The sequence below is a fragment of the Miniopterus schreibersii genome (genome assembly GCF_964146895.1).
Source record: "Miniopterus schreibersii genome assembly, chromosome: 13".
Classification (NCBI taxonomy): domain Eukaryota; kingdom Metazoa; phylum Chordata; class Mammalia; order Chiroptera; family Miniopteridae; genus Miniopterus; species Miniopterus schreibersii.
This window is the reverse complement of record NC_138113.1, coordinates 48,518,558-48,538,844: the sequence shown is the minus strand read 5'-3', so window position 1 is coordinate 48,538,844 and position 20,287 is coordinate 48,518,558. Positions and strand designations below refer to the sequence as shown.

The 20,287-nt window shown below is 44.6% G+C and overlaps 1 protein-coding gene across 1 annotated transcript in view; it reads right to left on the bottom strand.

The window, feature by feature from the left end:
- The window catches only part of DNAH6 (dynein axonemal heavy chain 6), a 174,978-nt gene that overhangs the window by 33,098 nt on the left and 121,593 nt on the right, over nt 1-20,287 (bottom strand). Inside the window, exons 56-61 of the mRNA XM_081157326.1 lie at nt 19,868-19,993; nt 16,359-16,523; nt 14,024-14,091; nt 11,964-12,144; nt 7,942-8,121; nt 4,619-4,852 (exon numbers count right to left, since the gene is read on the bottom strand). Coding sequence (XP_081013452.1) covers nt 4,619-4,852; nt 7,942-8,121; nt 11,964-12,144; nt 14,024-14,091; nt 16,359-16,523; nt 19,868-19,993 — 954 coding nt within the window. The remainder of the gene's footprint in view (nt 1-4,618; nt 4,853-7,941; nt 8,122-11,963; nt 12,145-14,023; nt 14,092-16,358; nt 16,524-19,867; nt 19,994-20,287) is intronic.

Below are 20,287 nucleotides of genomic sequence, written 5' to 3'. Positions count from 1 at the left end.
ACTAGTCTCTCCCCACCCCCAAGTATTCTTATTGTTAATGATCCCCCCCTCACCCCGGAGATCTAGCCTCCAAATCAGATTTCCAGGAGTTCTCACCTCTAGGAGATGGGGAAATCTGAGTAGAAGACCAGTACCAGTAGCAAAACAAGTGGTGATCTTCCTCTAGCTGGGCTGAGTGTATGTGTAAGCATTTCATATATTCCTAGAAATTTCTGGGAAAAGTATTATGCCATCTGGTAGTATTCCATGAAGCACTTCCATGTGAGTAAACAGTTTTACAAGAGACAGAAACAGCTATGATTGTAGACTGAAACTAATTCTTTGAAAATGTCATGAATATTTTCCTGAGGTTCTATACTACATTTTAAAACAGCTTTATTGAGACACAATTCACACACTCTTGCCATTCACTCATTTAGAGCACATATTTTAGTAAATTCACAGATACCTGCAACCATCACCACCGTCAATTTTAAACCATTTTAGCTATTACCCTCCTGTCTGCCCATGCCCCTTAGCCCTAAATAGCTACTAAACTGATCTCTGTCTGTAAAGATTTGTCTATTCTGGACACTTCATATAAATCAAATTTTATAATATGTGACCTTTTGCGACTCACTTCTTTCACTGAGCTTAATGCTTTCAAGGTTTATTCATGTTTCAAGGTTGTGGTATGTATTAGCACTTCATTCTTCTTTATAATTAAATAATATTCCATTGTATGGATATGGCTCATTTCATTTATCCACTCATCAGTTGATAGACATTTGGCTTGTTTCTACCTTTGGACTATTATGAATAATGCTGCTATGAATATTCATGTCCAAGTTTTTGTGTGGACATACGTTTTCGATTTGGTATATACCTAAGAGTGGAATTGCGGAGTCATATGATACTTCTATGTTTAATTACAGTGGTACCTCGGTTTTTGAATGTAACCCGTTTTGGAAGAACGTTTGAGTGCTAAAACGTTCCAAAACCGAAGACCGAGGGATCAACAGCTGACAGCTAGGCCTCAGGATCTTGCCCTTAGTGGAAGCTGTGTGGCATGTTCGACTTCCGAGGCATGTTCGAAAACCGAAGCATTTACTTCTGGGTTTATGGCGTTCGTAAACCGAAATGCTCGTCAACGAAGACGTTCGAAAACTGAGGCACCACTGTATTTGAGGAGCTGCCAGATTGTATGCCAAAGAAGCTGCCCCATTTTTGCTCTCATCAGCAGTTTACGAGGGTTCTAGTTTCCCCACTTCTTCACCAACAATTGTTATTATCTGTCTTTTTTTATTATAGCCATTCTGGTGGGTGTGAGTCGTATCTCCTTGTGGTTTTGATTTACATTTCCTTGATGAATAACAGCGTCGAGCATCTTTTCACCTGCTTAGTTCGGTATATCTTTCTTGGAGAAATATCTCCTCAGGTCCTTTGTCTATTGTCTTTTTATTGTGGAGTTGTAAGAATTCTTTATATAGTCTAGATATAAATCCTTTATCAGATATGATTTGCAAGTGTTTTGTCCCATTCTGTGAGTTGTCCTTTCATTTTCTTGATAGTGTCATCTGAAGCAAGTACATGTTTATTTCTGATGAAGTCCAATTTATTTTTTCTTTTGTTGCTCATGCTTTTGGTAGGACATCTAAGGATCCATTGTGAAATACGTGATTATGAAAATTTACTCCTGTTTTCTATTAAGAGTTTTAGGTTTTATATTTAGATATTTGGTCTATTTTAAGTTAAATATGGTGTGAGGTAAGGATCCAATTTCACTCATTTGCATGCGGTTATACAGCTGTCCCAGCACTACTGAGAAGACTTCTTTTCCCAATAAATTTTCTTGGCACCCTTGTTAAAGACTAGTTGACCACAATCATATGGTTTTATTTCTCACATTTGATTGCATTTATCTACATATCTATCTTTATGCTAGCTACACCGTCTTGATTACTGCTGCTTTGTAGTAAGCTTTGGGATCAGGATCCTTTGCAATTCCACATGAATTTCAGAATAAGCTTGTCAATTTCTATAGAGAAGTCAGCTGGGGTTCTGACAAGGATTGTATTGAATTTGTACATCAGTTTGGGGAACATGCCATCCTAACAATTATAAGTATCCAATCCATGAATGTGGGATATTTCTCTCCATTTATTTAGGTCCTCTAATGTCTCTGAACATGTTTTGTAGTTTTCAGAGTATGAGTTTGAACTTCCTTTGTTAAATATATATCTAAATATTTTATTCTTTCTGATGCCACTGCAAGTGGAATTTTTTTCTTAATTTCATTTTCATCTTGTTCATTGCACGTGTGCAGAAGAAATACAAATTAATTTTGTCTATTGATTTTGTACCTGCAATCTTGCTGAACTTGTTTATTAATTCTAATGGCTTTTAAAATAGGTTCCTCAGTGTTTTCTATATACAAAATCATGCCATCTGCAAATAGAGATAGTTTTCATTCTTTTCCAACCTGGATGCCTTTTATTTCATTTTCTCATCTGCTTGACCTGAGGAGGATCTCCAGTACAATGTTGAAAAGAAGTGGTTGGAGCAGACGTCCCCTCTTGTTTCTGATCTTAGAGGGAAAGCATCCTGGCTTTCCCCATTAAGAATGTTAGCTGTGGGTTTTTGTACACACCTTTTATCTAGTTGAGGAAATTCTCTTCTATTTCTAGTTTGTTGAGTGTTTTTCTGATGAAAGGATGTTGGGTTTTGTCAAACGCTTTTTCTGTGTCTATTAAGATGATCACGTGGTTTTTCTTTTTAATTCTATTGATTTATTGACCTATTGAGATGGAGCACTTATGATAAAAATGGAAAATACAAGTGTTAAGATACTAGTAACTAAATAAGTAAAGTAACTAGATAAAAGATATCTCTACACAGTTCCAAAAAAATCAGTCAAGAATCATTAATATTTCCTTGTGGTGGAGGAAAAGAAAGGTTAATTTAAAAAAACGTTTGAGGAGTTTCTGAAGGTGATTTCTGGTTAACTTTAAGTTTTGACTTTGATAATATTTAAATTTCTTTTTAATTCATATTTTAAATTTCTTTTTGAAATATGTTGTTCATTAGAAGTATCAGGTGGTACTGGAATAGACGTGGGCTTTGGACGCTTAGACACAGGTTTGAATCAGACTTGGCCATGCATCAGTTATATGACTGTGGAAAGTTCTTCAAGCTCTCTAAGTCCTGGGAAAACTATACACAAGGCCGTGAACACGAGTGCTGTGAGGAAGAAGGCTGGGCTCGGTGACCAATAATAGTCAGCAGTAGAGTGAAGTGGGTAAGAGGGCAAGCTCTACAGACTGCAAGGGTTCAAATCCTGGTTCCAAACCCTATTAACTATAGATATGTGATCATGACAAGTTATTAATCTCTGTGCTTAATTATCTGCACACTAGAGAGAAAACTAGGAACTCACTTAAGAAGAATACTGAGAGTAATAAATGAGTCGATCTACTTCCACAGCTAGCCCTTTGTTAAGTATTAACTGTGATTATGAAGTTAAGAACTCATTAATAGAATATGTATACATGCAAGATGGGTGGGGGTTGGGGAGGCAGGATCATCTGGTGGAAAGGTCTTGCCTGGGATTTTCCTGGGAGCACAGGGCACTGGGTGTCAAATAAAAGCATAACGTCCAACTTCCCTGGGATACACTGATGCTCAAATACTGGCAAAGCGGTGCAGGTATCATGTCTGCAGGGACCAAGGACGGAGTTCAACAGTGGCAGAACAGAGCCAAGAGTTTAGATGAAGCTAGATGGATTTATAGGCAGGAGTTGGGGAGACTATGGCTTAATTTGGGGGCCACCGGGTTTATAGTATGTGGTGAGTCAGTCCAGCTTAAGTGGCCAGGGTAAGTGAGATAAAAGGATGAATATGAAGAAGGAAAACTGTAGCAGAAGGAAACTGTAACACGTGTTACAGTGTTAGAGAAGGAAACAATCAAGTTACTACACCCATACTTTATACTGAAAGATGACCCAAGGAGGAAATAGGGGATCATGATTTCACAAACAGTATTGCCAAATCTGTGAGTTATAACTTTTATTAAATTTTAAGTCTTCAGCCCTGGCCAGTGTGGCTCAGTGGTTAGAACGTTGGCATGCGCACCAGTGGGTCATGGGTTCAATTCCAGGTCAAGGGCATGTACCTTGGTTGCAGCTCCAATCCCTACCTCCGGTAGGGGCATGTTAGGGAGGCAACCAATGGACGTGTCTCTCTCACATTGATGTGTCTCTCTCACATCAATGTTTCTCTCTCTCTTCCCCTTCCCCCTCCTTTCTACTCTCTTTGAAAAAAAAAATCAGTGGAAGATATCCCCCTTCCTCAGGTGAATATTAAAAAAAATTTTTTTAACCCTTCATATTTGTAAGATGGTCAACTTTTTAAACCATTCACATCCTCTAGCTCACTGGTTACTCCCAACATCCCTTTTGTGTGGGTGAGGCCATTGCTGCACAAAGGGGATGTCACATCACCCAGAAACAGCTAAGCTAGAGCCTGGGCCTCCGCACCCCCAGTGCCCCCACCCTGGGACACACAGCCAAATGTATAACCTTGGTAGGTGCTTGTGAGCTCTGTCTAGATAACATTTACAGTCTAAACTTGAAACAGGTACCTTTTCTAATCCTGCAGAACCTCGGAGAAAGAAATTCCACTCGGCATCAGTTAAGCTTCCTTGCTGACGCATGATCTCAACACAGAGCATAAAGCTGTAGATGAGTTTATGTTGTTCAAAGAGTCCTCTCGAAACATTGATGTACGCAGTCAGGAGGGTTTGCTCCAGGAGTATGGCCATGCGCTGCTCTAAATCATCTGCCTTCTCAGAAGTTTCTATTGTTGTATTGAACAGCTGTGGGAGAGAGAACTCTTGTCAGTCTCAGATTTCATTCAACTTCTGTGGAGGTAAAACATATCTCTGATCCTCGCCTCCCTCCCCCCATATTCAGTGAACAAATAGCAGCACAGGATTGGATACTGTTCTATGAAAAAGCCCGGAATTCATCCCACACTGATACGTGATACTTATTTTCTGCATTCCCCCCTCTCCCCATTTTCCAGAAATGTACCAATGCCAAACTCCTGACAACATCTTGAAGGCATCATCTTGATAAGAGACAGAAAACACAGAAAAATGCAGGTGAGCCGGCAGAACCAGTCTTTTCACACCCTCAACTCAGACTTGATCATTCGTTTGGGGTGAGAGATGGAAGGGCAAGGTAAAGTCATGTGCTTTTCTTGGCGCCGCCCCAAGATAATTCTCAAGGTGTGGAAAGAATGTGCTAGAATTTTCTTTGAAATTTAAGAGGACCCAGTTTTAAAGGGGACTTCCTTCCTACCTATTTCTTACCTGGAAGTTTGAGAGCAAGCCTCCTGCCCTGGAGGTGCCCCACATTACAAGGACACTGGGAAGGCAGCAGAGGGGGTGCCATCGAGGGCTTAGGCATGAGAGGGCCATTTCCTGGAACCTACAAGTAGCATGTGAGGAAGAGCTAAAAATCCCCAGGAGCCCCAAGCTGGGTAAGGAAGCTTGAGCAGAGCCTGAAACATGGGCTTGTGTGGAAGTCACGGGGAAGGGGGACCTTGCAGCAGAGGCTGGGAGAGTCTCACGAGGGACTAGAGGGGGCTTCAGTCTCAAAAGATACGCAGCACAAGAGGCAAAGGTGCGAGGTGAGGCAGGGCACTTACACCATGTTGCCCTGGGCGGTGGGCCTCTGGGTGGTAGGCCTCTCTCTCCTGCTGGAGTCTGGTTGAAGCCTCACCCACCCGCCTTCCCTTATGACGCTGAGGACCATACAATACTTCATTAGTGTTTCATGAAGAGTCTGTTTCCATCCCTCCATTAAAAAGCTGTTGAGCCCGGCCGGGCATGGCTCAGCGGTTGAGCGTCGACCTAGGATCCAGGCGATCAGGGTTTGATTCCCGGTCAGGGCACATGCCCAGGTTGCTGGTTCAATCCCCAGTCGGGGGCGTGTAGGAGGCAGCCAATCAATGACTCTCTCATCATTGATGTTTCTTTCTCTCTACCCCTCTCCCTTCCTCTCTCTGAAATCAATAAAGATATATATATTAAAAAAAAAAAAAAAAAAGTGCTGTTGAAGTATTCAGACAATTTTTATGAGCCTTGGCCAAGCTTGGTTTTTCCTCTAGACATCTTATTTAGTACCCATATGAGGCACAAGCAAATGTATTGGATACAAGACTGATACAAACTATTTGCCACTCCTCCCATTGGGGAGTGGAGTCTAAATCCCTTCCTCTTGAATCTGGGGCTAGCTTGGACTCAGCTGGCCAAGGGGGTGCAGCAGGAGCGATGATGCATGACACCCAAGGCTAGGTCAGAAGAAACCTGGAAGCTTTCATTTTGGTCCTTAGAACATTTGCTTTGGGGAAGCAAATGTGAGAAGCCCAAGCCACGTGGAGAGGCCAGTGTAGGCCACTGTTGACAGCCCAGGCGTGTGAGTGAGCCAATTTGTATGTCCAGCTTATCAGAGCCTCCAGACTACTGTAGCCCCAGAAACAGGGTTCACCAGAGAAGGTGGCATCAAGCTGGGAGGGAAGGCATTCTAAACAGAGGGAGTCCCGTAAACATAAAGCACCCAGGGAGTCTGCAGAACCTGAACAGTTTGGCGGCTGTGAAGGAGTAAGGGGAACTGTGGCTCCAAAGATAAAACAGGCACAGGTTGGATATGGCTTTGGAGTGTGAACTGTGTTTGACAGGCAGTATCTGTGAAAATCCATTTAGGAGCCCAGGTATGTGGAGCAGTGCTTTGCAAACACTGTGACACTAGGCATAGGCTGGCCTGGCTTCACATGTGAGAGCCCGCACTAACTAGAGGCATCAGGGCCTGTAACAGGAAGCGAAGGTGTGCTGCAGGGAAACACACTATACCTACAATTCTCCACTGTTTTCTACCGCGAGTGGAATATATGGAAAGGCCTCTGTCTGTTGAGTTGTATTATGGGTATGAGCACAGATGATTAGAGAAGTGAAAGTAAGCTAAACTGCTCTGCATGGAAAAGGCAACCATGTAGACAAGAGGGAGTAGGAGCTGGTAGACGGGAAAACGGAGTCAGGGAGGCTGTGTGTGGGTGGGCTCAGAGGAAGACGTCACTGGTGGCTGAGAGAAACTCTGGAGGTAAACAGAGGGACCACTGGGGGTGCCTGCTAAGTTTTGCTGTGTAATGAGTGATGCAAACCCTCTCCCCACCCGTAAATCTTCAGGTGAATTAACACTGCTTGCCAAAGATCTGTGACACTGAATTTGCTTTTGGGAGGTACAGAACGAGGGCCAAAAATATCCTATTTACAAGACATCGGATGAAACTCAACTGTGACTATAAGATCGAGTAGGGAGACCATAAATAAAACAAGAAAGTCTTACAGTGATATGGTGAAAGTGGGAGAGGAACAAAGGAAAGCTCCTCTAAATAAAACCCAGGGGAGGATAGCCAGTTGTATAAAAAGTTCTGGGGGGAAAAGTCACAGACCAATTAACTCGCTTAGGCATCGGCGCTGTCAGAAACTTGAGATATGACACGAAAAACTCTAACAGTGTTTCGAAAGGAAGCTGGATTACTGTAGAGAAAGTATAAAGAAATAGCATGGAGCTGGGGCTCTTAAAAGAGAAAAAAAAGAAAAAAGAAAAAAAAGAAAGGCAGGCAAGAAAGAAAACAAGCAAGCTAGTTAGTTGAGGAAACCGAGAGGAAAATCTTTCTCTTCTTCCCCCTGAGAGCGTTCTGAGCATACTGGGCACTCGAGTCTTCGGGGGACCGGGTAGGTGGGTGGAGCCGCTCTGGAACCAGAATGTGAACCAAAACTCCTGGAGGACTTTACCCAATAACTAAGCTCATGATTGTCCAAGGCAAGAAGAAACTCAACAGGGTCTAAAGGAAAACCAAAGAGAGAGATTTTGCTAACAAAAATACCACCAAACTTACCTGTTTGAAATATTTTAATGAATACTGATACATAGGATCTATTTCTGAGAGGCTGGCAATCACGAAGTACATAACAGAGCCTTGAGTGGCTACTGGCCGATACTTCTCACGGGCAACGTTTATCATCACTTCCGTGGACTCTGCTTCCTTCAGCCTGCCTTTAATGGCACCAGAAGTGATCTGAATAAACATATGAAAACAAGTTCTTAATTTCTGTGTTTTTTGTTTGTTTTTTTTAAAGGTGGGATTTGGGGAATACATCCGGTTATGTGTAGGAAAGAAATAAGGGTGTGATGAATTAGTGATTATAATAACGGGGTCCCCAGATAGAATGACTGAGTCTGAGGACTCAGTGGCCTCCTAACTGAGCTGACCCTTCCTCCCAGAGCTCGGACGGGCAAAAAGGAACAGGCAATGCAAACAGCCCTGAAAAACCTGGAGCAGTACCTCGCCGAGGCTCAAACCCGAATCACTTCTGAAGTAGGAACACTAACACAGTACTCGCCATTGCTCCCCGATTTCCTCATGAGCAGGCCTAAAATGACCCAAGGTTCACATACGGAAAGGGAAAGGGACACCCGTATCTTCTGGGACACTGCCCAAAGGGGTGAGTCAGAGAGGCTGGGAGGAAGCGGTACCACATCCCACTCTGGAACAACAAGGTAGGCGAGGCTAGTTTTTTCCCTCCTTTCGCTTGTGTTCCCAGGTACAGGCATAAGGAAACCTGGGGATAGAAGCTGTTGTCTCTGAAGGGGTCTAAAGCCAAATAAGTTGGGGCCGTTTTCAATGTCTTGGCTGTTCTCTTCATTTTCTGTATTTTGGATCTGTGGCCCCGGGGAACCTTTCAGCATGTGGGCTTTCCACGATTCCCTTCTCTGTCTCCCTCAGTCTCTCTGTGTTGGTGGCCATCCCCCTTTCTCCACCCTGCCCCTCCATGTTTTTTCAGCTGTGGATATCCCTGGGTTGGGACATTCTTTGTCTCTAGAAAATCAAAGGGTCCGGGGCAGGGACCATGAAGAATCACTGTGGGGACCGCGGCTCAGTGTTCACTATTCTAAAGGGAGAGCTAAAGGGACTTCAGGTGTCCGTCTAGACCCTCACTGCCCACTAGAAATATAATGTGAGCCACGTGTATAATTCTAGCTTTTCTAAGTTTATTACAAGTAAAATTAACTTTAACATTGTATTTTACTTAACCCCCTATAATCCAAAATATGTTGGCTATAAAAACATGTAATTCATATAAAAATTATTAAGATATTTTTTACATTTTTAAATTAAGTCTTTGAAATCTGGTGTGTATTTACACTAACAACACACCTTAATGCAGACTAGCCATATTCAAGTGCTCAATGGCCGCATGTGGCTAGTGTCTAAGTCTAGACTCTCCACCCCAGTCCACCCAGAAAGGGAAGGGAAGGACTCAGGACAGAGCTGTGTCCAGGAGTCAAAGGCCCAACCTCTCCCTCTACTGACCCCTTAGGAACCTGAGGCAACAAGAAAGGGAAGAGCTGAGTGGGAAACCTCAGTCTTAATACTGGACTCAACTAAAGCTTTCATAAATGATTTTTTTTTAAAAAATATATCTTTATTGATTTCAGAGAGAGGAAAGGAGAGGGAGAGAGAGAGATAGAAACATCAATGATGAGAGAGTCATTAATCGGCTGCAGCCCGCAACCCGGGCATGTGCCCTGACCAGGAATCGAACCCTGATCGCCTGGATCTTAGGTCGAGGCTTAACCGCTGAGCCATGCCCGGCTGGGCTAGATGATTTATTTTTTAAAAAAGGAAGTTGATATGGGAGTAGTTGATTAATGAAGGCCCATGGCAAACAATTCTTTATTCTTTAGGGAGCCTAAGGCCTAGATAACGCAGAACCCAGGGCTAAAGGGAAAGCAAAGTGGACCATTTCCTTCCTTTTGCCAGAGAATACTCGGAGATGCTATGCCTCCGTTGAGTTTAGTAACTACTTATAGATATTATGCCCTAGAGACCTGAGGCTTCAGTGACAGTTAGGAAATATGATACGTATTTTTACATGAGGGCTCTGGGAGTTTAGGGCAGTAAGTGGCGGGAAATACAGCCCAGGAGCTATGGGTCCTATCTCGCCCCTATAGAAAGGATCTGTCCATGGCAACCCCTTGGAAACGTAAAGAAACTACCTTACAGATTAAGAGGGCAGTCAGAACGCATGCATCAATCTTTATTCCCGAGGGAAACCACGATGAAATTATAATAAAGGGGTTTTAAAACACAGTGCAAACCCACAAAGATGTGAGGAACTGACCAGGAAATAGCAATACAATTTTGTGGACTGGAAAGCAGACAGTGATGACTTAGCAGACCCAGGAAGAGGGATTCCACACTGGCAAAGGGGAGAGCCAAGAACCTGACCATTTATAAAACAGAATCCCCCTCAAAGGCTTAGCACCACTGGAGGTGGGAAGGGCCTAAATAAGAATTGGCTGATAGACTCCCAGGTTATCTCCCCACACCACATAGCCAGGGGATTGTCCCTTTTCCACCCTAGCTGAAAACAGAGGTTTCACCTCGAGGAAATGAAAAGACAGGATCTTTTTTTTTTTTGATGGAAGGAAACCAGGCCAGGTTGAGGGACCATACTGAGAACAAAGAGGTCAGGTAAATGTATGCCTGCTGGGTGCTAAGACTGAGCTTTTCTCTTCTCAGCCTCCCCAAATATCTGCAGCCGGATCTCCACACTTCCAGGCAATGTGAACACTGAGTGTTTAACTACTATCAGGATATAACTACAGTGGGAGGTGGGAGATGGGAAGGGCGCGCGCGCGCGTGTGTGTGTGTGTGTGTGTGTTAGAGATACAGGTAACAGTTAATGTTCAAAAGAACAAACTCAGGAAGTAGCAATATGAGTCTATTATTTAGAGAAAAGATATAAAAACACAGTAACCAAAACAAAAAAAAGAGATGAAAGTAGTTGTCTCTGTGAAAGGAGTCAGTCATGGGTGGGTGGTGGTGGTGGGTGCAGAGAAGGCAGGAAATGCTATTTTTTCATAACAAACCCTGTAGAAATAGTTTATTCTTTAAACAATTTGTGAGTAAAACTTTGATAAAAAATAAATGGGTTAGCAACCAACTTGCAGAAATGAAAAACCTGTGGAAGAATGAATGAAAAGAGGAAAGAGATTGACGAACAAACAAGCAAAGAGAGGTAAGAAATGGAAGACCCAAAATGACTTGTTTATTACTGCTTCAGTCCTGAGATAGATCCCAAGAGACTGTGGGATATAAAGCTTAAACCATTTCTGACATCAATAAAAGGCAAAGACCGTAACTGTACGTACTTCCTGGAAGGGGGTTTTTCATTAGATTATTTTATGTTTCTCATGAATGGATAAAAATCATTTTATAGGCTGTATTCCCAGGATACTTTTAAAATTATGATTGGAATCTGAGAAACAATTCAGTGCCATATACGTTTAATGTAAAACTTCATCTTACTATCAATACATTTTTACTGAGCACCATATATGTACAAAGCAGTATGCTTAGCTCTTGGAGAAAGATCAGGATGAACTATTCACAGGTTCCTACGACACAGAAATGAACAACCTAACAGAAGAGATGAGACATGTACCTAGATACCTATGACATAAGGTAAAAGTGACAAGTGCTATAATAGAGGTTCAGATAAGGTGCTATCAGTGTTCCAGGGAGGAAGAGGTTAATTTCAGCTGGGAATACCGGGTGAGGGGACTTCCTGGAGGGGTGACATTAATACGAATATATAATTGTGTTATTCCTTTCAACTTACATCTTGCTCCAGTTCTTTACATTTTATTTTAAATGTACATTTAAAACATCTCACGTTTTAATTTAAAAATGCAGAAAAGAGGAGCCATTGTCTACCATTTATCTACTCTTCCCCTGGCAGCCTCGGTGTGGCCGCCATTCTTGCTGTAAGATTTTGCAGGAACTCTCAAAGGCAGTAGCTGTAACTTCTGAAGTAACACACTTTTTATAAATACTAAAAATATTTTACTTGCCTTTGAATCCTGGAGTGTCTCAATAAGTTCTTCATTGTCCAGAATATTACCTTCAGATGTAAAGAGCATCTTCAGGATTTTATCTTCGATAGCTTTCAGCTGGTTTTTATCGGTGTTGATCCTCACTATGAGCTTGATTCTCTGTTCTTCCAGCTCGGGTTTCTCCAGTCTCACCACATCACTAGAACCAATATTTGAATATGTATATTATGGCTTTGTCAGTGCCCTAAAGTTGTTTCTATATATATACATTTTTGGTTTGTTTTGCTACCTCGCTGAGAACTAATGTTACCAGCCAAGTCCTGATGCACAAGGCCCCTCTTTTGCAGGGTATACACAGTGGGTATTTGCTGAACTTTCGTATTAGTTCTGATTCTTTATATTATATTTCAAGACCTACATCCTACCACAGTTTCTGCTCATCTTCTCTTCAGAAAACCTGCTCAATGCTTGATCTCTCTAAGCATTCGATTTCTGTCTCTAATGCTCGCTTGTGCCAGGCTGAAAATGATGCCAGGAACATTCTTTTACGTGGGAGGTTCTGAAATCCCATCACCTCCCTGAAAGGATTCTTGATTGCACTGAATACAGTTGCCTTACCTCTAGCTGCCCTACCCCCCAAACCTGTGAACTTTTCTCTCCCTTTAATTGTACTCTCATGATCTGCCCCCAGCTCTGTTTGCAGGAGCTAATCGAGGCCCCCTGCTGAGAGTCTTATGTGCACTCTCTCTTTTAAATCCTTTGAATGGTCCTGTGAGGTGGGCACAGTGGTTATCGCCCTGGCTTGCACAGGAGCGTGCAGACCCTGCAGGGTCATTTTCCTGAGGCCATGTGGCTTTGAGAGGCGGAGCTGGGCTTGTACCTGGGTCGCCGGCCTCTCATGAACTGTCTCACATAATAACCCCTTGTTTATTTGTTATGTACATGCTGAATTCAGAAATTTGACAGATTATTACATGAAGATGAGAAGAAATCGTCACTGCAAATTCATTTGTTTATACAATCTTTCAGAAGAGAGGGGTGTGAAATATGGCCTGGGGACTCCCCCCCAGGACTGAGCCTCGACATTTGCCCTGCTCTTGTCAGGGCACTTTGGCCGCTCAGCCTGGGCAGTGTCACAGGCGACCGTGCAGCCACACAGCTACGCTCAGCTGTCCGTGGGAGTAAGCCGACAGGCAGAAGGTTCAGCCACATCCGTGGAACATGGCCACATGTGCGGTGAGACTCCCTCTCTGGAAAAAAGCTAGCCTAGCAGAAGTCAAGCAAGTTAGTAGCTGGCACAGTAGGTTTGTAAAATCAACATGGAAAAAGAAACTTAAGTTCGTAGTGATAACGGGAGAAAATCAGAATAATCCTGACTTGAACATAAAGGATTATGCTGATTTTGAATATGGGTCTTAAATGATACTTTCCTTTAAAATTAATCAATACACACACGCAAAATTAGTTTTTAACCAATATCAATGTTATTTCAATAAATATTTAAAACATTTTGCCTCCTAAACCTCTTGGCTAGTTCTGATGATTACTATAAATAATCCATAATCTCATTTTTGGGAAATGGAGATTTAATCACATACAACGTATACCGAGAGAGGGTATTTTTTGTTGTTGTTGAGGTAGACAAATGTAGGTAAAAATAACTGCACTAAGAAAACACCTAGACAAGTGAAACAAGAGAAATATATTTGGGGGCAGAAGTGTTTCTCACAGTGTGGGGCAATGAGTCTCTAGAACCCATAGGACTACCTTCATTTACTTGCCCAAGATCGGAAACCCCGGGGAAGGGGAAGAGGCCAGGCTGGGCTGCAGGCCTGTCCCAAGCCATGGTCAAGAATGAAGAGAGTATCCCTGGTCTCCTTGAGGAGACCGGACAAGGCCAGCAGCTGCGAAAAGTGATGAAAGGGGAAAAGAACTTGGCCGTTTACTGTAGTCTTTGTGACTGAGGGGGTTCACGAGTGATGCTTTCTTTTAATACATTAAAAATTTCTTTGCCAAAATTTCTAAACAAAATATTAGGAAACATTTCCTTCTCCCTGCCCCCTCCCTTTTTTTTTTACCTTAACAACTGATCCTCCAGACCTGACTTGGTTACAGTGAAATTGATGATGGTAACTTTAATGCACACCTAGAAAAGGAGCAGGGTCCATTAAAATGCTTATTCAGACTACGCAAATAAGAAGTGCATCTTTATTAGAACACAGCTCATTATTACCCAGCTGGATGTCTCTCAGGTTTAACTGTGAACATACCCACCCACCCGCCACACACCATGCATACTGTCTTACAAAATCTCAGTATGACCCTCCCTGCCAGTATGAGTGACGGTCTTGTTCCTCAAATGCCACAGTTGGGTGAGCCAGTGAAGGGTTAGAAAAAAGCGGGGCTGCAGAATGGATTGCTTGGGTTCAAATTCCAGGTGCGCCCTTTAGTGTATGAATGACGCTGGACAAGCCATTCACTCAGGCTGAGCTTTAGTTTAGTTCCTGATATTTGAAAATTGGGACGATAAATAACAACTCACGAGGTATTTGTGAGGGCCAACGGAGGTAATAAAATCACTTAGTTACAGTAACTTGCACAGACCTTGTCCTACTTAAAAAGAAGATACTGGCCCGGCCTATGTGGCTCAGTGGTTGAGGGTCGACCTATAACCAGAAAGTCGCTGTTGGATTCCCGGTCGGGGGCGTGCAGGAGGCAGCCGATCAATGACTCTCTCTCATCACTCATGTTTCTATTTCTCTCTCTCCCTCCCTTCCTCTCTCTGAAACCAATAAATACATATTTTAAAAAGACACTGATAATAGAGCTTAACATATACTATATCATATTTTTTATGAAAAATTATTGCTATAATATTCTGATATTATTTAAATAATAGCAAAAAGAATATAGTAAGAGTAGGTGTTTGAATGTCATATATTTTACATGTTCTTCTTATTTAATGTGCACAACAAACCCTTGAGGAAGGCTTTGTCTCTACCTTATAGCTGACTGACTTGAACATCCAGGAAATAGAGGGATTTACCCGCAGTCACAGCGCTGGGGTTGGGTAAGGTGTGCGAGGCTCCCTCGCAAAAGTTAGGAAGTGAGAGGCTGAGGCTTGTAAGTCGGCACATTGGTCTTTTCTAAACTCTAAATTGGAACTGTGGACATGCTCTCTGGCAGGGACTGACAAGGAAAACCCTGACCTAGGCTTCAAATGGCATTTTCCTCATCTTATCCAAGCAGTGGGTCAATTTCAACCTGAATACATCCATGAAGACAGCCTACCAGAAAGTCAGTAACTAAAGCGATGCTATTGAAAGGATATATTTAAAGATATTTTTAAAAGTGTGTGTGTGTATGTGTGTGTGTGTGTGTGTGTGTGGAGGGGGCGAAGAATAAAGTTCTGATTTGGGAAGTCCCTTCCCTAACTGCCTGGGCCCCATTGGAGAAGGGGAGACCTGCTGGGTTGGAAAGACCCTGCTGAGTGTGAAGCCAGTAGCTGGAGCTGTGGCAGCAGAGAGAGTTGTGCTGGGGGTGGTGGGGGTCCTGGGAAGGTGGAGAGCCCCTCAGAGCCCCGTTTGGGAAGGGAGAAAGGAGTCCCAGCTGTCTTCATTGTTGCTGCAACTGCCTTGGGCTCTGCAGCACAGGAGTAGAGGTTCTTCCGGATCCTATCGTGGCACAGGGACGTGTATGGAAGTGGGGTCCACACAGCTCCCTCATATGGTCTGAGAGCACGAGGAAGTGGAAGGGCCACTCCTCCCCCAGGACTCCACGCGCAGGCACACTGGGCATTTGAATCACGATTCTTGGATAAGTTTTCTCTGCTTGTGGCCGTGTGCGGTGCGTATCTGCACACTTAAACACAGACAGCCCCCCCACGCACAGACTCTCAGGCTCGGATTCACATATCGGCCATGCTAAGAGGGCACAAATGGCCTTGTGCTGAAGGAGCGAGGGGGATGATTCGAGGGGAGGGGCCCTGTGATGTGAGCAGCAGCTGCCGACCAGGAGGAGCTGGTGCCAGGGCTGAAGAGGCAGGTGCGCAGGGGAGGGAGGCAGGTGCACAGGGGAGGGAGGCAGGTGCGCAGGGGAGGGAGGCAGGTGCGCAGGGGAGGGAGGCAGGTGCGCAGGGGAGGGAGGCAGGTGCGCAGGGGAGGGAGGCAGGGCAGCGGCCTGGGGACCGAGTGGGGAGGACTACAGGCGGCCAGCAGAACGCTGACTGGAATCAGAACCAGGACTCAGAAGAGAAGCAAGAGCGGAGGGTGACAAGAGGAAAGGGGGGCTTGGAGGGGGCAGAGGGAGCTGAAGGGGGGCTGTTCCCTTCAGGTGGGAACCCTCTACACTTCAGAGAGCCCTCACACCGTAACAATCCGTTCAGGTTGGCAATTCCAGGCCCACAGCTCTTACCTCAGGCAGGTAGTGGGGATTTGGCAACTTGGTTGTCATATAGAACCTAAAATTCTTATCATAATCGATGTCCGAGTCCCCAAGGTGAATGAGCAGTCGTCCACCACTTATGAAGGTCTGTTTCAAAAGAATGGGTTCTAGAGCTGGATCCAAGCTTTCTTTAAGCTTAAAAATTAAAACAGAAGTACAAAAAACGAGGCATTAAAATGGATGACATCACAGCCTTCACTGAGAGTCCTCGCAGTTTCCGCTTCAGTGGTGCTTGGACGGGACCTGGCACTCGTCCCTCATCCCACCCAGCTGCTCAGGTCCAGCCCTCTGCCCCCTCCTCACAGCACCCTCGGACACCCCGAGGCCCGCCGAGCCCCAGTGCCTCGCAGCCAGAGCTACCACCGGGACTCCCAGGCTGCCACCAACTGCCTCATCGACCTGGAGCTCCACGCTTCCTGTCTTGCCCCTTTCACCGCCGTGATGTGGTTTTGAAGAACTTTGCCAAATATTTTCTTTACCAATCTCATGAAGAGAGGGAACATGCTGAGAAACTGATGAAGCTGCAGAACCAATGCGGTGGCCGAACCGTCCTTCAGGAGAGCAAGGAGTCAGGCCTGACGACTGGGAGGAGGGGCTGAATGCAGCGGAGGGTGCGTCACACTCGGAGAAAAGTGTGGATCAGTCCTACTGGACTTGCACAAACTGGGTACTGACAGAATGACCTCCATTTGTGTGACTTCCCTGAGACTCATGGCCTGAATGAGCAGGTGAAATCCATCAAAGAACCTCTTTGAAAAGCAGCCCCTGGGAGACAGTGATGAGAGCTGAGCCTTAGGGTGGCTCCCCATAGCCGTGGGGTGGCTTCCCCGGTCACCAACGCAGTATGTGCATGTCGGAGCTACCTTTACCTTTTCTCTAAGTCGTACCAAATCGTCCACTTATGTTCTTTCATTTGTACCATCCCTTCAAATAAAATAATTTGGGGTCTCGCCCCCCAAAATTGGATGACATCAACTTCTCCAAATTCCTTAGGCCTCAAAATTTACTTTGAACAAGCAGTTTTTTAGGGATCATATGGATGTGCAGTAATGCCCTCTCACTACCTCGCACAGTGTCCATTTCCCAGTGAGTGCTTTTTCAATAGTCCAAGGAAGAGAAAGAATCTAAGGAAGGACAGTCACTGCAGCATGGTCCTCCAACAGGCCCCAGACAGAGAGACCTGTCCACTTTGACGGCTGTTCTCAGCCATGAGTGGGCAGTCTGCAGCTGCTGTCTAAACCTGACCTCTGCAGCCTGTTTCTGTATTGCTCTTGCGCTAATGATGGCTTTTACATTTTTAAAAGGTGGTGAAAAGGAACAAATAAAACCTCCAAACAGACCAAAACAAAGAAGAATATTTGTTCAGAGAATGTTTGTACAGAGATTATATGTGGCCTGAAAAAATAAAAATATCTGGCTCTTTACAGGAAAAATGTGTGGACCTCTATTCTAGAAGACAGGTATTTTCCTCTCTCAAAGCAAAGCTGATTATTGGTAAGAGCTTGAACACGCAGACATTGCCAGCAGACCCCACGACAAACATTTTTATGTTAGCTTGCACCTGAGCTATGAAAATGTGACTGTAATCTAGTTAACAAATTTATTTCACACTGTGACATGGTACCCCAGCACGTAAACTCTTAAAACTTTATGAGATAAAATTTTCCTTACTACTTGTGATACGGTTTTATACTTTTTAAAATTCTGTTCTATTTCATTAAAAAATGCTGACTGAGGTGGCCTAACTCAATTTCGCATCCATGAATGGGCGGAGACAAAGTTTAAAAATACCACCCTATAAATGTAGAAAGCAGCTGGGTGTATAGTGCTAATGACTCCAAGTCTCCAAAAGCAGGAGCAGCCGGTCAGAGTCCCCTGTTCCTGGTGGGGCCCTGAGCACTTAGCTACAGTCAAACCCCTCAGCTGTCCAGGGCAGAACATCACGGAAAGTCCGTCCACTGTCGGGAGAGAAGGAATTCCCTCAGGACCTCCTGTGTTATGAAGTAACCCGGGGTTTAACAATCCAGGACTGGGCTAACATAACTGTGTCAGAGATTTTGAGAGACCTCACCCACTCCTGTAACTTCAGGGTCTGAATGAGGACCTGGGACCCATGGTAGAACCTTCCCTGTGCTGGTCAAGGGCAGATGCCACACATGGAAGCTTCTTGGGCTCTTCGTAGCTGAAGCTGGGAGCATGGTGATTTATTTGCTGTGGATTTTGTAGAACAGCCAAGGCTGCTCAGGCAGTTTACTGAACCTCTCTGTGCCTCAGTTTCCTCACAGGTAAAACAGGATAATAGTGGTAACTACCTTGTAAGGTGGCAAGTGGCAGTGAGGGATTAAAGAATTAATGTACGTAAAATACCAAGAACAGAGTCTGGCATGTGGTGAGCACTCAGTAAGTGGCAGCTGATGCTAACAGTCGTCATTATTCGAGAGGGCATGCGGTGCCCCGGCTCAGCTGCCCCAGCCGGTGGTCTTTTCTGAGCTCTCACCATCCTGCCGCAGCAGAGACACGCCTGGGCATGGTTACCCAGCTCACAGCCCATGCTCTCGCTCGCTCATTTTCTTCTCATACAAACAGAAGAGTAAATCAGGTAAGTGAACCACTGCCGCTGATCAGCCTCTCTGGTGGCCGAGGCCTCTGCACATGCTGCCCCTTTGCCTGGGAAGCCCTTCTCGCTCAGCTCTTCACATGGCTGAGCTCACCCTGGGGGTCACAGTTCATGTTACCACCCACACCCCTGCATCTAAGTTCATTTCCTCTTCACCCCCCAACCCCCTTAACGGCTGTGGGAGCACTGGGCTTGACCCTCCAAAGCCCTTATCACAAGTTCTCTCCCTCCCCTTCTCTCATTTCCTCTCTCTTTTCTCTGTTTACTGTCTCTTTTCCCAACTAGATTGTAAGCTGTTGAGGCAAGAACCACGTATGTGCCGTTTGCCACTGATTCTCAAATAACGTGTGTTGAATGAGTGGGCAACTTTGAAAACATCCATTCTTGGAGTGATGCCGAAGAAAAGGAGCACTGAGGCTCAACAAACATCCTTTTTAAGAAAGAAAAAACAATAATAACCAAAGTTCATTCTTATCACATCACTTAATCTAATTCCGACCTTATATCTCAGTGGAAAATAACGTTTCTACCCCCTCCCGGGACGGTTTCCCTGGCTTCACATCGCTGGCGTGCGTGGACAGTCCCTGATGGAGCTGCAGCTTTCAGTTTCTGGGGCAGCCAACCATCAGGAGCCACAACGAGGCCTGAGAATCGGCAGTGACAGAAAACAGGGCCCATTATCCCATTTAGCCCCAGAACCGTGTCTGGTCAAGAAGCAAAGCAATTGGTTTGACTAGTTTGACCAGTTTGACTAGTTTGAACGTGGACCTGACTGGCGCCTCTGATGCAGTGCAGCTGTAGCGTGCACGGGATTCTGAAAGCTGGGGACTAGCACGAGCAGAGAAGAGTGAAAAAAGCGAACCTCCTCCAGGAGGACCGGCAAGCCGAGGCGGATGGAGTTCTCCAGCGTGCGTAAGAAGTTGCTATCCGTGAGCTTAATGACCCTTAAGCCACTTCTGACCTCTTTGTTTCTTATCCAGCGGTTGGCCTGTGGGAGAAAGCACAGAGCGGGACGCCTGTTTTAGTGTTTAGGAGGCGAGAGCGTTTAAAGCTTAGAAATTCTGTTCAATCTAGAAATAGGTTTGAAAGGTTAGGAAAAAAAGAAAAACATAAAATGAGAACAGTCTGTCCTATGCTTCTATGTCTCTGGATCTGTTTTGTTCATCGGTTTATTTCATTCATCAGACTCCACGTATGAGTGAGATCCCTTGACACTTGTCTTTCTCCGCCCGGCTTATTTCACTTAGCGTAATACTCTCTTGGTCCTGCCATGCTGTCGCCT